Source organism: Tamandua tetradactyla, chromosome 3 (assembly GCF_023851605.1).
Source record: "Tamandua tetradactyla isolate mTamTet1 chromosome 3, mTamTet1.pri, whole genome shotgun sequence".
Taxonomy (NCBI): Eukaryota; Metazoa; Chordata; class Mammalia; order Pilosa; family Myrmecophagidae; genus Tamandua; species Tamandua tetradactyla.
Window position 1 is genome coordinate 150,816,340 of NC_135329.1, and position 16,778 is coordinate 150,833,117.

General features: G+C 37.2%; 1 protein-coding gene across 9 annotated transcripts in view; it reads left to right on the top strand.

The window, feature by feature from the left end:
* Window positions 1–16,778, top strand: part of OSBPL6 (oxysterol binding protein like 6) — a 224,105-nt gene that overhangs the window by 166,321 nt on the left and 41,006 nt on the right. For 5 of the 9 annotated variants that reach the window (XM_077154279.1, XM_077154285.1, XM_077154282.1 and 2 more), the window contains 4 exons: window positions 1,836–1,968; window positions 10,785–10,888; window positions 11,446–11,538; window positions 16,154–16,228. In XM_077154279.1, the coding sequence (XP_077010394.1) occupies window positions 1,836–1,968; window positions 10,785–10,888; window positions 11,446–11,538; window positions 16,154–16,228 (405 nt within the window). The remainder of the gene's footprint in view (window positions 1–1,835; window positions 1,969–10,784; window positions 10,889–11,445; window positions 11,539–16,153; window positions 16,229–16,778) is intronic. The other 4 variants (XM_077154283.1, XM_077154287.1, XM_077154284.1 and 1 more) reach the window with 3 other exon arrangements.

The window sequence follows — 16,778 nt, forward strand, 5'->3', positions numbered from 1 at the left end:
ACAGCTGTTTCCTCCTTTGATTTAATTATTAGGAATTTTGAAATAGAGACACAGTGCACTGCCCAAATGTGCCCCAGTCTCAGAGTTGTAACATGAAATTGAGAACAGAGACCGCCGTGAAGAAATTGGCTGCCACAAGGAGTAGGGTTACAGTTTCAGTGCGGACTCTGCTTATCTCTTTTTACTTACACTGGAATATATTGTATATCCAAGTTTCCTTTGTGAAGATTGAAAAATCTTATAAAATATCTGCAAGAGTAATCAAATCAGATTAAGGGAAATATCACTATATTCAGTTTGCATGATTTCAATGGAAATTACATAAGTAATTTTAAAAAATCTCATTAATTGTCTTTCATATTGGCTCTCAAACCTTTTATTATTTCATTCTTTGCCAGCCTTGCCCAGGACTGTGCCTGTTTAATCAGCTTTCTCTTACGGATGGGATGTTGGATTAACCGTAATACCAAACAGTTCTGAAATGAAAGGAAATGAACTATGGGGTCAGAGGGTTAGGAACAGAAGGCAATTACAGACTGACCCAACATAGTCCCCAAGTTTCTCTGGTTCTCTTGTGTTCTCACCACAAGGTAGAATGAATTTCCAGGATTAATCCAAATTAAATGAGAGATGTATCCCAGATAGATCTTTTAAAAATAGGTGTTTAATTCTTGTGTTCTTCTAACTTTTACTTGTGTCTTTGGCACAGAGTGTAGTTAAGAGATGCAATATTTTCCTCCCCTGTGTTATTTGCTAAATAACTTGGGTTATATCTGAGAAAGGAAAACCGAAACCAAATCCTCCCCCGCCGATTGCCTTGGAATAAGAAACCTCTTCAACTCTGGTTTTCATCAAAGATCTATTGATCTAATTACGAATGACACACCTCAAAGATCTAACTCTGAAAGCTTTCCATTATATTTATCAAAATGTAATGAAGAGTGAAAAGAGCTTTTTATCACTTTGCTTGCATTCTAAGTATCAAGTTATGAGACTTCTGAATGTTAATTGGCTTCTGTCCCTGTGTGGGTTATAAATAAATCTGGGTTTGCTAAGTTTGTGCCTCATTCACTTCATGATGATTTAGAAGAGACACAATCAGTTGTACTTGAAGATTAAAGTCAAATATGGTTTTTTAAAGTTGCCTCAGCTTCTTGGGAAATGAGTTTCTGCACTTTTCTCCAAGTGTTTACTGCACTCACCTTAGTACCTATGTTCTTTATGCAACTTCAGTCTAATTTGGTTCACATAAAATCCCTTTAATGGAAAGTCTATCAGGTATACATAACAATAGCTTCCCAAGACTGCCTTTTTATATATTATAATTTCCAATATGCAGTCGAACCATCACAAAGGTTGCTTGCTGGTGGATAATGTGTTTAGGAGTCCCACGTGGTTGACAAGACCTTGAGCTGAGCATAAGGATAGAACTTTGGAAAAGTAAAGGCCTTCAGTCATGAGTTGAGAGTACTGCATTAAGAATATTGTATCAGATACAACTTAGTAAAAAAAATACTGGGAATTTGGGCTGGCAGGTCCTTGTGAGTAGAATATACAACGTACTTAAATATTGTCCCCTTCATTGAATGAGGTAGCAATTTAATGAAAGTATTATTTTGATGACATCCCTCATAATTGTCCTGGGGCTTATGAATTTTGGTTTCACCTGGTACATACCACATTTAAACCAAGAAGCTTCTTCAATATTTAAGTGTGTTCTTTCTTACTTTTTTTTAATGTCTCTTTGAGGGTAGTTGTATTTTGTGTTTTTAACAATAAAGGTCCTGTCTATTTAGTGTAACTGTGCACTTCATCTGTGTTTTTATTCATTGTAGGTGCAGCCAAACAGCTTTCCCTGGCAATCCCCTTTACCATGCAGCAACAGCCTCCCTGCAACATGCACGACTGGCCAGAGTAAAGTAGCAGCTTGGTTACAGGACTCAGAAGAAATGGACAGGTGTGCAGAAGGTTAGTTCTTTCCCAGTGTGGGCTATGAAAATAAGGTGAGAGAGAGAGAAAGAGAGAATCATAGATGCTGTACCTTTTGTCCCCATCTCCCTTGGATGTTTTTGACATTTCCATTTTCTTATTTTTATAAAACATATCCTTCTCCTTCCCATGACACAGGCTTACCTGTCAGTTCCTGCATGTAAGCATCTGTCAGTTCTGCATGCTTACAACTTTGACTCTGATTTTTTGCCCTTACCTTGACTACCACCCACTGAAACCCTCTCACCTCATCTCATTACCAGTTCCCTTCTGGCTTTGTTAGCCTCCCACACCTTGGAGCTTGGGGGGTAGTCACATCAGTGAGTGCTGCTTCTGGAGAACTTTCCACCTGCTCTTCTTGAATTTCTGCCCTGCCCCGATGCAAAGTCGATTCCACATCTATCTTTCCTGCTGCTCTTTCTTGCTCACAGGACAAGTGGATGCTTCCTGACAATGCCACAATAAACGACAAAATTCTAACAGGCTGCATTTTGTCCCCACAGTTACCTGTTAGTGGTTTTCCAGTATGGTTCAGTTATAGTTATTCTGTACTAACAGATAATTTCCTCATTCTTCCATCTCTGAGCCTCTTACTCTCCAGATGCCTTTCTCCTTCCTTGTAATTAACACAGCTTGCTCCCAAACTTGGGCCACAGATGATTTCCATTCTATGAGATAGTTTCATTTGACCTTCAGAAATGAGAAAAACAGGGGCAATATAGAAAGTATTTAATTTTAAAAAATTGTATTGAGATTATACGGGGCTTTTTGATATTAAAGTGTTTCTTTTATGAAATAATGGTATAAGTAGATGATTAATTTTTAATGTCCTTACTTAGAAAAAATTTAAATTTGTCAATCTATTGGTCCCTAAACAAACAAAAAAAATTTTTTTTGACCCTACAGTTCTCTGAACTCCAAAATTCTGTCTTGACTTTTTGTCAGCCCCTGAGACACTAAGATACCATATCCATATTCCATCTTCATGTGAAAATAGGATTTTAAGAGGGATATCATAATTATAAGGCATGTCCAGCTGACATTAATTAAAAGGGTTTTATCAGATGTATACACAAAACACACAGACATTAGCTTGAGTACATTAACTTCAGGCTGGGGAAAGATGCTGAACTTTGTTTTCCTAGAACTCACAGGTTTGCCTTAGCAGTGATTCTGGATGTTTCAGCCTCTCTTCTAACTTCTGCAGCCTTACACATACTCATGGCATGTAGCCTTATTCCCTACATTGTTGAAAAGGTTGAGACCACGTGCTGGGAAAGCGGCCATTCATCCAACCAAATGAACAGAATGGGCTTTGATGCCGAGAAACCCCAGGCTGGTGGTGATTGTCTGCCTCTCTGCTTCACAATACCTACAGGGTCCTCCCCTCATGCCTTCTCAGTCACAGGGGATCCTCCTCTCCATCCCAAATTCTCTACCTCTGTCCTCTGCCCTTTTTCCTCTCCAGGATTGAGTGCTGTGATTATCTCCTTTTTCAGGCACAACCTCGGTCTCTTCCTCTTTATATCAGGCACACTCACCTGTTCTTGCCCTCTGCATAGATTCCAGCTTCTCACCCATAATTTGACTTTTGCCCTTTTTCTCTTTGGGAAAAGCACTCTTGGTAGCACAAGGCCATTTGATTTCCAGCCTGTTCTAAGGCCTTGTCCTCTTACCTGCCCTGTGGGACCGTCTTTAATCAGCCCCCTCCCTCAGGTTCCACAAGCTTTCTTTCTTCTCTGACTGTTCCTTTGCCTCTGGCCACTCTTGGTTGTGGGAATGATTAAGGTTCTGTGTACTTACTTTCTTCAGTAATAATAATTATAGTTTTTTGGATGCTCATTATGGGCCCTCACTGAGCTAAGCATAGGGCTCTATATAAATCTTTACAATAATACCAGGCAGGGATTATGAGCCATATTTTTAAACATTTTTTTCTTGTGAAATATAACACATAAAAAGCAGTAAATTTCAAAGTACATTTTAACAAATAGCTTTAGAAAACATTTCAATGTATGGTATGGGTTACAGTTCCTTCTAGCTGCTCTAAAAGCCTGGAAACTAAAAAGAAATATCCATATAATGATTCTGTAGTCATACTCATTTGTTAAATCCTGTCCTCTCTGATACAACTCCTCCTTCTGTTTTGATCCTCCTCCCAATCTTTAGAGGTATTTGGGTTCTGCCCATTCTAACTTATTCATGTTCAAAAGGGGTGTTGGCATTATGGGGTAGGGGAATGTAGCTGGTTGATGCTCTTGGAGAGACTCGTACCTCTGGGTTTCAGGGCTTATCTGGCCTAGTGATCATCTGGAGGTTATAGGTTTCTGAAAAATAAACTTAGTGAGTGAAACTTTTATAGAGTCTCAGCTAGTGCCCTGGGTATTCTTTAGGGTTTACAGTACAGAAATACTGTTGGCTGGAGTTTGGCAATTCATGGCAATTGGCAGTATCTAGCTGAAGCTTGCATAAGAGTAACCTCCAGAATGGCCTCTCAGCTCTATTTGAGATCTCTTAGCCACTGCTACCTGACTTTGTTACATTATTTTCCCCCTTGGTTCAGGTAGGCATTGTCTGAACCATATTTTTATAGATGGGGAAACCAAAGCTCAGAGAGATCAAGTAGCTTGACCAGGTTTCACAGCAAATACTTGGTAGAGCTGAAGGGCCAACCCAAGCCATCTTGATTCTAATTACTATGCTCTGTACTTTCGAGATGTCAGACATGCTCATAATTTCAACTGAAATTTCTAATTTGTTAATGAAAGGTATGCTAGTGGAGGTGGTGGTGGAGATTTTGATGGTGGGTGGGGCGGTGGTAGAACAACTAATAGGTTCTGAACCCTTCCTATGTGTCAGATACTATTCTAAATGTTTTATTTGATTAACTCATTTAATCCTGTTAACTATATTTTACAGATGAGGAAATTTAAGTACAGAGAAGTTAGATCACTTGACCAGTGATACAGCTTTTAGCAGTGCAGCTGTCTGACTCCAAAGCTCCTGCTCTTAATCCTCACTCCACATTCCTCACCCAAAGGCTGAAAACCCTTTCTTTAAATCTCAAATCTCAGCCTTGCTGCATTCCCACCTCCCCACCTTGCTGTGGGCTGTTTCCATAGGAATGATTTGTAATGCCACCAACTCAGCCTATCCAGAGCTGAACTCTTCATCTCTCCCCCAGAAGTGGACCCTGGTCCTGGACATCACCATTTCTGCTGCCTAGGCTGTTGTCATTTCCCCGTAACCACTCTCCAAACTTCAGATTTTTGACCCTCCCTTCCTGTTCATCCAGCTGATACTGAGGTGTCTCTGTAACTTCTTTGAAAACACCCCTCAGTCCCCATCCACCCTCTCCTTGGATTCCATTCCTGCTTTCCTGACAGGCTTTCCACTCACCCTGCATCTGGGCAGTCACTCAGTTCCTAAGTGCTCTTTTCATTCTCTGCTTCTCACTTGCTCTGCTGCTTCATCCTTCCAGGGACTCTTAGGAAACTGCCATTCTTGAACATGTGTGTAGATCTTGTGCCAGTACTTAGCAGGCATTATTCCATTGTACTTGACCATGAGAGTAGATGTTGCTAATGTCCCCACTTTGCAGATAAGGAAAGGGAAAGACCTGGAGGGTGAAAACTGGCCCAATACCATTCAGCTGCTGTGATGAAGAGTTGGGATTCCAGCCAAACCACATCTGACTAACACCAAAGCTAATTTATTATTCACTACATAATGCTCCCTCGAGACTGAAATTTCTTAAAATAACTTTTATGTGACTCCCTTTAAGTGGTTCTCCCTTGCTCTGGGGCCTTAGTCTGAACTTCTTAGCCCAGCATTTTATATCCAGGCTTTTAGCATTCTGGTCCTATCTACCACTCCAACCTTGCCTTCTGTATGTCCTCTGAACGGAGTCCACACCCATCGAAACTTATTTGCTATCTCCTGAACATCCTTGCATGTTCCCACATCCACACTTTTACACAGGTTTTTTTTAAACCCTTTTCCACCTTCCTTTTTTTCTGACTTCTTCCAAATGATCTTTCAGACCCAAAGTAAATTCTACTCTCTCTTTTAAGTCTGCTTTGATGAGCTCAAACTGCATGACTCTCCCTTTCCTAAATTCCCATGGCACTTATTTTTTGGTTTATATTAACCATTTGTCACAGAGAATGCTCAGTGTTGAGATTGGTTGGATTTCAGAAGTTCATCTTGTAATATCTTATTGAACCCATAATATGTCCGATTTATAGTTCATATACTTAAAATGGCTCACTTTCCATAGATCTGGAGTCTAAAGTGATTGTTTAATCTCAGAATACATTTTTTTCCATAGAAACAAAATTAAATTATTATCCTTTTGTGTGTATAGCTTTATATGACATCATTAAAAATGGATGCATGATAGTTCAACACACATATTGTTTATTGTGTATATTAGTGTTTTTTTCCCAAGAAAATATAAACTCTGCTCCATGACTCTTATTTGACTGCTATGATCCCTGTGCTTAGCTGGGTGCACAGTGTTCTCCCAGTCAGTCGTACATAAATGAAAGAATAAATGGATCATTGTGAATGTACCTTAACTTCTTTAACCAGTCTGCATTTGAAGGACATGTTTATTTTTTGGAACAAGGCAGGGCATGATGAGAAAATAAATAAACTGTTAGTTTCTAATTTTTCATTATTTAAAAAAAATTTAGGTAGTCCTTTCTTGGCATAATTTTTCCTTTTTTCACAGATTCTAAAATTAGATTTAGCCTTGGTTTAATAACATTCCAGATATTTCCTTTTAAAGGTATTTTTATTATCTTGAACAGTTCTTTATAATCTTTCCATACCAGGATTTCATTAGTGAAATCCTGTTAAGGATTCTATTACTTCCATATTTTATATGATAAAATTGATAAAGAATAGGCAGAGCAGCCACGATCCGAGTTAATACTCTAACAGTGTGATTAGACATAATGTAATCAATACTCCTTAAAGACCATTTCTGATTTTCATAAAACTTCTAACCATCTCGCTTGCTGCTCTGAGCTAGGAGAGGTAAATATTACTATCAGTACTTGACGGGTGATGAAACTGCTACCCAAAGTGTAAAGTAAGATTTGGCTGTGGGTGTCTTGAGTTAGAGTCATTCACAAAGTTCTCCTTCCACTCTTCTAAAAAAAGGACTGATTCTATTTTGATCATTTTAAGCCCCATTCCAGATTTCTGTGTTGCCCACACAGCACAATTTGCGTAGCATAATCATAACCCTTAAGAAGCCTGAATGTACCACTTACTGTACAGAAGGAACAAAGATAATGCCAGATAAAGTCCCTACCAGCATGACACTTATGATGTAGTTTTGTTCTTTAAAAGGCAACTTAGAAATTAGGTCCCTTTCCAACCATCCCCCTTCTTTTCTTCTTCCTTCTACCCACTTCCTTCCTACTTTGTACTACTTTTCTCTATTTTTCCTTCCTATTAATCTTCTGTATTTCCTTCCGAGCTGCCTTACCTTATTTTTTCAGGGGAAGCAGGGTGGACAGGTAGGGGCAAGGGAGCTGCCTCCCCTGGGGGAAAAGGAGGGTTGGGGAGGGGCCCTGGCCTTGTCAGGAGTCTTCCTTCTGCATCTTTGTGGAATGATTCTCTCTCTTAAGGAATCTAAAGGCCCTTGATGGTCAGGAGTTCCCTGGAGAAACAGCAGCCTTTGAGCACGCCCACCAGGGCACCATCTGGAGGCAGATGCCGCAAAGAGCTGGGACCCAGATGTAATCTGGGCCCCAGGTGAATACCTGCTCTCCTGCTCTGCACGGAACTAAGCCCTATATGAAGGGCCTCAAAGGAGTTACCTGTAGTTTATTTGCTATTGATTTTTTGTTGCGGTGGTATCACTTCAAATATCTATGAATCACTTTTTGTGTTTTCCTATATATAGGACTAAATATTGCCTTTTCTTTGATAGAAAATGAAGTTATGTAGGATTTATAGGTACTGCTTTATGAATTTATATTTTTGTTCTGCAGGATATAGCAGTTATTAAAATTATTAAATGTTTATATAATTCCCCACAAAAGAATATCAAAACTCCTCTAAACACAACAACTATCTTTGTTATTTACCCCAGATAATCTTTAGCCATATTTAACAGACACATTTTGCTGGCTATACGATGTATATAACAAGTAAGATCTTTGAGATTTAATAACAAGCAAAGATAATATAAATGAAATTTTCACCAGAAGGCAAAAAAAAAACAGCAAACCAGCTTATAATTTAACAGAGATTAATAGACATGCCCTGATGTAACCTGTTCATAAATAGTATACTTGGAAAAGTAATCACATACCTCTGAAAGGCATCTTATGAAAATGTAATAATTGAATAATACTAATAATCTCTATTCTTGACTAAATTTTAATTTCACATACCAAAGCTCAATTTTTTTCTTAAGAGTAGTATTTTATTATGTGACTCTTAAAACAATTCTCTCTTGTTCCATCCATACCAAAAGAGCAAAAATTAAAAATAAATGTAAAAGTCACTTCTTCATTCTAAATCTTAATTCAAACAATGATTTTGATGCCTTCTAAAATCTTTTTAAATGATTCTCTAATATTTTAAAACATCTTTAATATTTATATAATTTAAGTAATATATACAGTAGGAGTGAAAGGTAAATTTGATAGTGATTTAATTCTTCCAGATGCAGAATTACCATATACTGTTAAGACTAATAAACATTTAATGAGGTTTTTACCTTTGTTAGTTCTAATGCCAAGTTGAGTGTGGGCACAGAAGGACCTACTGAAGACCATTTTTAATGATAAAAAATTAAGTGAACATTAAGATTGAAGTAAGATTAAGTAGCATGAAAACACTGAGCACATTAGTTATTACCTTTTTTTCACTTTTAAGCTACTTTTATTAAATTAATGCATGGTATTTATTTTTATTTTTTTTTTTTTACCTTTTTTATTGTATAAAAAATATATATACAAAACAAACAAAGAAAAAAGCAATAGTTTTCAAAGCATTCTTCAACAAGTACTTACAATAGAGATTCCAGAGTTTATCATGGGCTGCCATACCATCCTCTCAGACTTTTCCTTCTAGCTGCTCCAAAATATTGGAAGCTAGAAGGAATAAATATTTTTTTTAATCATCACAATCATCTTTTTTTTCTTTTTTGTGAAAAATAACATATATACAAAAAAGCAATAAATTTCAAAGCACAGCACAACAGTCAGTTGTAGAACAGATTTCAGAGTTTGGTATGGGTTACAATTCCACAGTTTTAGGTTTTTACTTCTAGCTGCTCTAAGATACTAGATACTGAAAGAGATATCAATTTAATGATTCAGCAATCATATTCATTTGTTAAACCCTACCTTCTCTGCATAACTCCACCATCACCTTTGGTCTTTTTCCCACTCTTTAGGGATATTTGGGCTATGGCCATTCTAACTTTTTCATGTTGTAAGGGTCTGACAATAATATGGGGTATGGAGATGAAACTAGCTATTGTTCGGGAGAGGCTGGGCCCTCTGAGTTTCAGAACTTACGTGGTCTAGGGACCCATCTGGAGATTGTTGGTTTCTGGAAAGTTACCCTAGCATATGGAACCTTCGGAGAATCTTATATATTGCCGTAGGTGTTCTTTAGGATTGGCCGGAATGGCTTTGGTTGGGGTTTGTGGCAAGTTATGAGAGGTAACAGTGTCTAACTGAAGCTTGCGTAAGAGTGACCTCCAGAGTAGCCTCTCAACTCTATTTTAACTTTCTCAGCTACTGATACTTTATTAATTACACTTCTTTTCCCCCTTTTGGTCAGGATGAAATTGTTGATCCCCTGGTGCCAGGGACAGACTCTGGATGGTATTTTAGGAATAGTAAATTTTTTACAATTCTACAGATGTGACTGTTTTGTTAATGTAATTCCAATACATAATTAATCAAAATTTTTTTTAATTAAAAAATGTTTAAGTAATTAATTTTATTGTCACACCCTCTAATCCTCTTGTCTTAGATGATTTAGCCCATACTGATGTTGTCCAGGGTGGAATGATGTTCTGAAGGAGATGAATTATATCTTGCTTCTTTAAATGTGATAGAATAATACTCTCACAATAATCCCTTATTGTTTAGGGCAAGATTTACTCCAGAAATCCAGAGATTCTGATTCAGCAGGTCGAGGCTGGGGCCCCAGATTCTGCATATCCAGGCAGTTCCTATGTGATGCTGATACTGCTGGACTGGGACTACACCTTTAGAATCAGTGATTTAGTTTAGTGTCGCGTCTCTAATGTATTTTAAAGAAATCCATTCACCACAATATTGATAGTGAGCTAAATGTGTTTATTTGATACTGTATTCCATTCTGTTTTTCTGAACTTGATTTTGGCTCTACCTAAATTCCCGTCAGCCACTTGTAAACCATTTTAACAGGAGAAGGTCAACAGGTTCCTGAGGATAAAACCATAGGTGTTAACATTCTGTTGAGTGTGCTTTCCATGTGATTTGACCATCCGAACAGGAAAGTGAGCACACATAATTTGACTTAGATTTTAATGGTGCTCCACACTAATTGCTGTTAATTTGTCAGAGTGGACTTTGAAATTATCTAAAATAATCAATGTTTTTTGGTTCTAAACCAGAGAAGGGTCTGTTCTGTTTCACTTGTCAGTATCATCATCCTGTAAATACGGATCTGTGTAATCATATTTATAACAATTTGGAATGACTCCCTTTTATAACCCCCACCTCCACTCCCCACCTAATTCTAAGAATATTTTTATTTCTGATTTTTATTAGACCTTGCCCACTGCCAGTCAAACCTTGTGGAACTTAGCAAACTCCTTCAAAATTTGGAAATTCTGCAAAGAACTCAGTCAGCACCTAACTTTACTGACATGCAGGTAAACATATTAATACTGTTGATAACTGGACTTAAGATATTCTCATAATTTTTACTGGATCGTTCTGTGAATATATAAGGTAGTGTTTAAAGGGAGGTAACTATGAAGACTTGTTAGATTTTGGAGTTACTCAATATTTTTGAATCTCTGTCATTGTATTAATTAAGCTGGCCATTGTTAAATGTTTTACATTTAAATACAAACTGATAAGAAGAAATAAATACCTGAATCATTCATTCTTCCATGTTTGTTCTATATTAGAAGTGATATCATAAAGAATGTAATTTAGATACTCCTAACTACTTTTCATGTAGGAAAGAAAAATGCTCTAATACCATTTTCATTTTGATTATCAGAAAAGTACGTTTTATAGTTAAGTTCTTGTCTGCTTTTTAATGCCCACTATGCATCAGACATGCCATTGTCTCCCGGCTGGTTTGCTTATAGGTATCTAACAATCATTCTTTACTAACTTGCTGTGCTCTCTTTGTCTGCACCTGTGTCATCTGCATGAACTTAATAGTACTTTGTTGCTTTTAACTATTTGTGTAATGTAGGCTAACTGTGTAGATATTTCAAAGAAAGACAAGCGGGTCACAAGACGATGGAGAACAAAAAGCGTCAGCAAAGATGCAAAAATACAGCTGCAGGTACAGACTTTTCTTTTACTTCACTTGTGTTTTCATAAACTTTTAAATTGTTAGTCAATATATATCAGTTATTATAAATTCGATTGAGAGAGCAGCTTAACTGCTTTAAAGCCATATTTAGACTGTTATCAAAAAAAAGCAGGATATCTGTTAATATTTCTTATTCTGGCCTAAGTGAAAAGAATTTAAAAGAAAGGCTAAAATTATTTAATGTGGCTGCAAGTGGCATTTCAGTCTCAATCATGTCTTTTGAACCATTAAAATATAGTTTTACCAGAAGTCACCTTAAAAATCTTAAACTGAAAATCTAGTGGGTCATAATACGCATGCATTGATATGTACAGATTTCAAAAGAACCTTTTAAGTGTCAATTTTGTCCAAACCTTTATCTATCAAAAAAAAGGATGGGAGTACTTAAAAGACTAGAAACAATATACCTGGGTTCTAATCTTAACACTGTGATGTCCTGGTAGTATAATCTCTTGTATTTCAGTTAAATTTCCTGGGCTTCTAATTGCTTCTGGCTAAAATGACACGATTATAACTTGATCTCTGAATTTCCTTTCAATACAAAATTCTGTGATTTTACAAATATATGTATCATTTGGCCATCAACAATCACCTTTTACAATCTGAATTGAAGCCATAATGGCTCATGTTAAATTTATTTGAAATTTATTTAGAATAAATTATTTATTTGAAATGTGTAGTTTTGAGTTTTTAAAGTAAGGTCCTCTTAAGCTATTACATTTTAAATTCCTAAAACCTCTTATGGCATAAATCATATTCCTTTCAGATCTTTAAACAGAATCTCTACTCTTTTGTTCCTAGCTGTTTGTTATAATAGACCTTTGCCCTCCACTACTAAAATTATACTTATTTGCCTTTTCTTTTCATTGCACTATAAATCAGCTCATATTCTAGTACAAAGGTCAAAGAAAAAAATTTTCAGAATTCTTCAGTGTTTTCTAAATAACAAAATAACTCTTCTCTATTTCTGACTATATTGATAATATTCTGTCTATTGTAATTCTGAGTGTGTAAATAACAAACACTGTTGCCTGCTTGCTAATCTGATGTATTTGAAAATAAACTTTCATAAGCACTAAGGAGCCATGTTTTTGTCAAATTTAGAATGCCCACATTCTATGAATGCAATTTTTTGTGCTCCTTTGTTTAACGTTTTTGTGTGTGTTCCCTTCTATTCCTAAAATTCATACTGTAGGGACAAAATGTGCCAAATTATTTCAAAGAAAATTACCTAAAATTGCTGTAGGCAATTACTTGTTTTGAGCTTATGATTGTCTAGTTGTTTTCTTTGTTTTGTGTGGTATTGTCCTGCTTTTTAAGAATGGCGTCTGTGGTTATCTTAGCCAGTTATATCACAGCCATTATAAATAAAATGATTGAAGAAGGCCAGCACCATATAAATATATACGATTGTGGGTAGATGTTATTCCAGTCCTGTATTCGTGAAGTGTACCATTGAACAGATGTCTCGTTCGGAGCTGTAGTCTCGAATAGGGTGATTCTCAGTGAATCTGAGCACAGTGTCCCAGCACCCTGTTTGTATGAGGCCACCACATTCCCCATATCACCCAGTTTTTTTTCTGAGGGAAATACTGCAACTGTGAATGCCCTTCCTAGTCACAGGCTATGCTTTGAAATGTGCAGAGAAGTTATGATGATTTTTCGAGTGATCAGAAGAAATTGTAGGCAGGAAATTATTCTTTATTCATATTGCTGCCACATCTTTGGGTGATTGGCTGGTTGGTTTGTAAATTTTTATTTATACTGCCTTGTTTTGATTTTGTTTTGTCATAGAGTACAAAAATGGCCCTTCTGATTGTAGCTAAGCTATTTTTAAAGGATATTGAAATCATCTCAACCCTCAGACCAAAGAAGATTTTGCCCCTTAAAAGTGGGAGATTTAGCTCCAACTCCAAGTGAAAATAAATGGACTTGTGGGTGGTAGTAAACTACTAGCTGGTCCCAGAAAAACTCTGGAACCAGAATTTTTACACTTGGACTGATAAAACAAATAGTATTGTAAGGGTAAATGCTGCAGCACCTGGTACCATCGTGTACCTTTTCTGCTTGTCCAAACCAACAGGCCTTCCAGGAACCCGTAGCCTCATTCTTTATTACTTAGAATTTATTCATAAGTTTCTTCAGCATGTACCCTTCACAGGAGAATCATAAGTTCAGCCAGGGGTGACTGTCACCAGAATGAGTATCTCAGCTCATCAGCGTTTTTCCTACAGAAATGCAGAGCCTTTGTTTTTATTCTCACGGACTAAACGTACCCACCACCTTCTCCTACCTTGAAACATAGGTTCTCCCACCGCCAGCCCACTCCACCCTGTTTTAAATGTTTCTTGACTGTGAGGATCCAATCTAATGGTGGCAGTATTGTTTTGAGTCCATAATCATCTCGTTCCTTGAACGAGTTTGCTGTGATGGCTACTGCTGTGATCAACTTGACAGGCTCTTTAATGAGTAATTCATTTTTCATTGCCTCTATTGTGTTGTGGGACACCATCTATGAGTGAAGGAGCTGCCTGGTGGTTGTTACTGCTGCTGTCATTGTTGTTGTTTCATGGAACTTTGCATTCAATGTTCTGTACTAATAGTAGTCATTTTAAACTATGTGCAAAATAGATCATTTTAAGGGTGCAAGGGTAGTTCAGTGGTAGAATTCTCACCTGCCATGCGGGAGACCCGGGTTTGATCTTCAACCCATGTACTCCTCCCTACCCCACCCCCAATAAATAAATAAATAAACAAGCTAACAAAAGAAAGAAAACACAAACAAAAATTCAACAAATGGTGCTGCAATAATGGGATGCTCACATGGAAAAAGAGTGCAATCCAGAATACAAAAAAAATAAATCATTTAAAAAATTTATCTCAGTAAAGTAGAAATTAAGAACATGATATACTGAATGTTCGATTGCTTATTCTTGCTTGAGTTAGATTGTGCTGCTGATATGAATGTGAGGGTTGAATTCTGGGCCTCTATGGGCATTTTTCTACTAAAAGCCATTGGGAAGCAGGTCTTGGGAATCCAGCATGTAAATCATCTAAGGCAGCATTTGTCCTGGAATGCTCTGGGGGATTACCTTTTAGAGAAAGGACTTCCTATTTCCAAACATCAAATTTTATGGTTCTAATAAAAATCTCAATATTATCATTCTGCAATAAGTGTTTATTTTAAATAGGGTAGAGGAGAACAAGGAGGGAATGATTAAAAAGAGACAGCAGCTAGATTTCCTATGTTGCTGATAGTATGAATTAAATACTCCCCACACCAGCTATTAGAGGAGATGGGAATGATAGGAAGGAAGTATGTAGTAGCGAATGAATGATCTAGTGTCATTCATGTGTGGTTGTCTAAGTTCTTACAAATTATACTGAAAAGTTAAAATAAATTCTTCTTATTTATGCTGTGTTAAGAATCAAGCAATTTTATATAGACAACTTTTGCAGAGAACAGACTGTGTATATGTGTGTATAATAGACATTTAGATATATACATGTGGAAGATTTTTGAAGATGGAAAAGAATTGTGAATGTAATTTGGAAATTTTTAAAAGATTTGGAGGTAGAAGAATTAATGATATTTTTCTATTGTTCCGAAAGGACTAAAGCAGTCATGCTGTTTTCTCTCAATCTGGGTGGTTAAGTGACCATAAGAAAGTACATCTCAGTTAAATGGAGATCAAATTATTCTCACAGCCTTGAAGATTCAGTGTCTGTCAGATGAGGCAGATCTCGGTGGTTAGAAGGAATTAGCATTATCCTAATCCCACCCATCAAAAAAAGGAAAAAAAATGAAAGAAAGCTGTAGGATTCTCCTACTGGATTATGCAAAGGAACATACTGTCAAATGAAACCTAAGTCTCAGCTTTTCGTAGCTTTTGTAGACATTACCACACCACACCACACCACACTCCTAATGTTGAATCCTAGCAAGCTTTGTAATAGGGGCATACTTGGGGAGTTGAAGTTGAACCTTGCTTACTTTTTTCTCCCAGGAACCAATATCAGAAACTGCCTGGCCAACAGGGGTTCTCATTACAACCAGTTCCTTTTATCCTTCCCGTGTTATTTACTTAGTTTCATCAGTACTTATTTTTTTCTTTGTTATGAATTATTAAATGACCTTTTTCACTGCATATAGCATGACATTGTATGAATAAAAACAGTATGCACTTTTACTTTACCTTGAAATTACAGACTGTTGGGTGATTCAGTGGTAGAATGCTCGCCTTCCATGCTGGAAACCCGGTTTGATTCCAAGACCATGCACCCCCCTCCCCCCAAAAAAATAAATTACAGGCTGTTCAACAATTTATAACACTCTGGCTCTTTTGGGGGAGGGGGTTATATTCAGCAAATAGACATAAGGTATTTAGATGTCCTGTGATGAAAACCATGAGCTATTCTCATGAATGCCTCCTGAGCTCTTTTCAATGCTAAGATTTAGAAAAAGTCAACTTGCAGTAAAACTCTCCCTTTCCCTTGTCTGATGATCTTCCATCCTCCTATACCCCACTCTCTCCCTTCCCCACCCCATGTTTTCCCTCCCTTCTCTTCTTCCATTCACTGTCAGGAAGGGCCACCTGCGAAGGGCCAGTTCAGCACAACGCGGCGCCGGCAGAGGCTAGCGGCAGCAGTGGCTACAACAGTGAGTGGATTTTGATCTCGAATGGGAGTTCATTAAGGATGAGAAGCTGTGTACATGTAGTCTCCCCTGTTCTAATGGTGCCACTGGTGTGAGGGCATCGGCAGTAGCCTTCTTTTCTGCATCAGCATAGCTTTCACATGTTACCTTGCTGTCTTTGAAAGGCAGGAGCCACACACAAGTGTGTTCACTTTTGTAATGGTGAACTGTTGCCTAATCTGCTTCTTTACTTCTATCAGTGTAAGAAATAATTTCAAGTCAAGATTGCAAAACTGAGCTCCTTGTGCTGTGAGATTTCCTTAAATCATATTGTTAATTTTCTGCCATACTGATTTTGGGTTCTTTGCTAATGGATTTGTTTTTCTCTTAGAAAGTCATGTCACTACAGATATCAGTTGTGCTTTTTTTTTTGTAGCCATGTGACTATTTGAAAAAGATGTGAAAATGGAGAAATGTGAGGTTTAAAAAAAGGTGCATTTTGATGTCATCTCTAAAGGGGCATCAGAATTACACTTAGCAAGGGAAAATTGTTGTCTGGAAAGAATATTGAAAT